The following is a 3,131-nucleotide window of genomic DNA, read 5'->3' as shown; positions in this document are numbered from 1 at the left end:
AACAGTACGATACTGTGATCTGGGATGTGACGCCGTATAATCTGCTATGAATTTTCTGACCCTTAGAATAAACGTACTAAATCTTTAGGGACAAAGACTAAGCGCAGGTAAGGGCCGCACCATAGCTCAAGCGGTTAGTCGCTGGCTTCCCATCGCAGCGCCCCGGGTTTGATCCCGGTTCTGGTCAAGTGAGATTTGTGGTGGACAAAGTGGCGCTGGGGCAGGTTTTCTCCGAGTACTTCGGTTTCCCCTGCCAATCTTCATTCCACCAATTGCTCCGCAATCACCCTAGCCTATCAATCGGGGCTGGTACAATAGGCCAGAAGTGGCTGCAGTACAAGGGACTTAGTCCCACCCCACTAGCAATAAAAATGAAAGCCTAGGTAACCACAAGCAGAGGCTCATTGCTTTCTCAGTGATTCTTTATGCTGAGGATGGATGCAGTACCTTCTTCTGAAACGGCGATGAAACTCTACCAGAGAACTTGAGAACTATCTCCCTGAGAACATCAAATCAAAAAGAGACAGAATCTCGCTACGTACCTGTTAATGTTAATAATGTGACCGTCATCCACCGCCTTCTCCCGCATGCTCTGAATGGCTTCTCTTGTGCACATACTGAGGCCCAGAACATTAATGTCTATGATGTTCCTCCACTTCTCCGGTGGCCCGTCTGTAAACCACAATGAATTGTGCGTTAAACTGTGTACAAGAAACATATTCAAAATTCTTAAGGCAATTACAGGATTCCTGAAGTTTAATCTTGGTGCTGAAATACGCAATCAAAAATAAGCTTATAGTTCTCTCTCTTCTGAAGTGTATCGCCGTGTAGTCAGGTGAAAATCAGACCAAGTTTCGGACAAATATATTGCTTTCATCTTCAGGTTCCTTCTATGCCTGCTTCATGTTGCTTTCTTTCTTAGCTTACTCTTCCACCTTGAAGCTGGAGACCATATGTTCCTTCAAAATATCGGTTGACTTTTACTGGATACGTAGCATAACATCCCAGGAGACAGAACACTTCATAGTGACCGCTGTGAGAGCCCTCAAACCCAGTAGAAATTGTAGAGTGTACTAATTTGCTTCAAACTGCCAGTTGACGCTTGTGAGTGGAAAGTACGGGTGGCTGCTCTGTGTTACAGGGTCTACATAAGCTTGTTAGCAGAATTGAATAGATCACGAGTAATAAATTCCCTTTGAACATATTTTTAGCCTTTTTTCCTCATTTAAATATAAGTCCTTTGCGAATGCCATGCTGTCTGTGTCTGTATCGTCATTGAAACGTTTTAAAGTGATTAGGTTTTCTCTTTGATATGTGTAAAGATAAAATGTTTTGTACACTTCTTTGGGGCCTGTGTATGGATAACCTTTCATTCTGTGCATAGATATTCAATACATTCTATACAAGTGATTTTCAATTCGTTATTAATTTCATCCTTGCTAGTTTTCGTGTGACTCGTGTTAGGAACGGCATTATATCCGAAGAAATAAACGCAATCGCATATCCGCGGTCAGCCATAATAAACGAGAGACAGAAAGTCCTCGTCAATGAAAATGTGGCAGCAAATTGTTAACATTTCGTTCACAAACAATTTACCTGTAAGATTGTTGAAGTCGCATACCCCGGCGTTATTGACGAGGATGTCCACTACACCCAGGTTTGACTTGACCCATTTGAAGGCCTCCTTAACATTTGATTCTTTGCTGACGTCACATCTGAGTGGATGCAGCTTCCCTGGTTCAGATCGGAGCAACTTTGCGTTTTCCTGAAAAATTACACACGCATGAGCGTTGATGTGAGGACTGCTGAACGGATCGCAGGGTATTCTAATCAAGACGCCTGCATCCTTCAGAGGTTGCTGTATGAGTCATGTAGTGCGCAATTAGTAAATGATATGACCAGGAAGGAAATGCTGTGTTGGGTTTGAGAATGTCACTGCGGTGGTTTTGAAGAGTTCCGTGTTGTGAGGTGCAAACGGCGTTATGTCCTAAATGGTAAGAAATCTTCAAGATAATCTTGAGTTCAAGAAAATCTTGCCTTGATTAAATTTATTACTTTGGATTTCACACATCGTCCAAGTTTATTAAAACCGCCACGATTCTGAAATAGGTTATGTTCCCAATTTCATTTGGTCTTAATAACAGCTGTACCTAAGGGCCCAACAGAATAGTTTTTCCCTCGTATCCTGTTCACCTGAAGACGCAAGTGAAACCAACTTCCGAAAGTCAGTGGTTTTAATAAATTTGGACAATTGAAAAAGTCCAGAATAAAGTTTGAAACATCTCATATCATCGTCATGAAGGCTTTAGCATAACAGGAATGTACCATGTTTTCCACAGTACATCTCTTTCACCACCAAGAGCGAAAGAATATTATATAATCATTCTAAAATGTTCTAACGATGATATAGAACATTGTAGATTATGCATTTTTGGATTCCATCATTTGTAGCACTCTAAAGAACACAGTGTTTCTGAAAATGGATTTGTTTTCGTTTTCTGTTGCTATTGGGGGACCTACTCTGTTGGGTCAGTTAGAAGGAACAAACCAGAATTACTTGACTTCAAGCGTCGTGTTCTTTAGAATAGCAGATGATGTACAGATTCTAAAAGTTCCGTAATCCTGATTATGAATTATGTTGTTTTTGATCTTCTTACTGTGCTTACTATAGGATATGACGCCGTGTAGCCTGATAGACGTTCACTATTCAGCCGGACTACACGGTTTTATATCCTATAAGATAGTATTTTTCATAATAAAATGTACTACAAATAAAGGGAAATACGAAATCATTTAAATAATATAAAAATAATCATTGATAATTGTGTTGCCATATTGTATGTGTGCCAGTGCTAAATTTATGATGTGTTAATATGGAAGAACGTGCGTCATTTCGGGTAAATATGACAGTTGTATGAAAGCATAGACCTTAGTTTGAGTTAGTGTACTGCTCCTCTCACCTCAACCCTCTCCACTCTGCGTGCCAGTCCCACCACTTTGAGTCCTTTCTTCACAAGTTCTTCAGCGATGGCTGCTCCTATCCCAGCACTGGCTCCTGTTACCACGGCAACACGACCTGACCAACGCTTCATTGTTGACTTCACTTGTAATTAGTTTTTTATAACAGAATC

At 40.8% G+C, this 3,131-nt stretch overlaps 1 protein-coding gene across 1 annotated transcript in view; it reads right to left on the bottom strand.

The window, feature by feature from the left end:
• LOC111873486 (farnesol dehydrogenase-like) overlaps positions 1 to 3,131 on the bottom strand; it is an 8,557-nt gene extending 5,426 nt beyond the window's left edge. The window contains exons 1-3 of the mRNA XM_033755101.1: positions 2,961 to 3,131; positions 1,597 to 1,765; positions 539 to 672 (exon numbers count right to left, since the gene is read on the bottom strand). Coding sequence (XP_033610992.1) covers positions 539 to 672; positions 1,597 to 1,765; positions 2,961 to 3,092 — 435 coding nt within the window. The 5' untranslated portion in view covers positions 3,093 to 3,131. The remainder of the gene's footprint in view (positions 1 to 538; positions 673 to 1,596; positions 1,766 to 2,960) is intronic.

This window comes from Cryptotermes secundus, unplaced genomic scaffold (assembly GCF_002891405.2).
Source record: "Cryptotermes secundus unplaced genomic scaffold, Csec_1.0 scaffold380, whole genome shotgun sequence".
Taxonomy (NCBI): domain Eukaryota; kingdom Metazoa; phylum Arthropoda; class Insecta; order Blattodea; family Kalotermitidae; genus Cryptotermes; species Cryptotermes secundus.
Note: the sequence above shows the minus strand (reverse complement) of the source record. Positions and strands in the feature narration are given on the sequence as shown.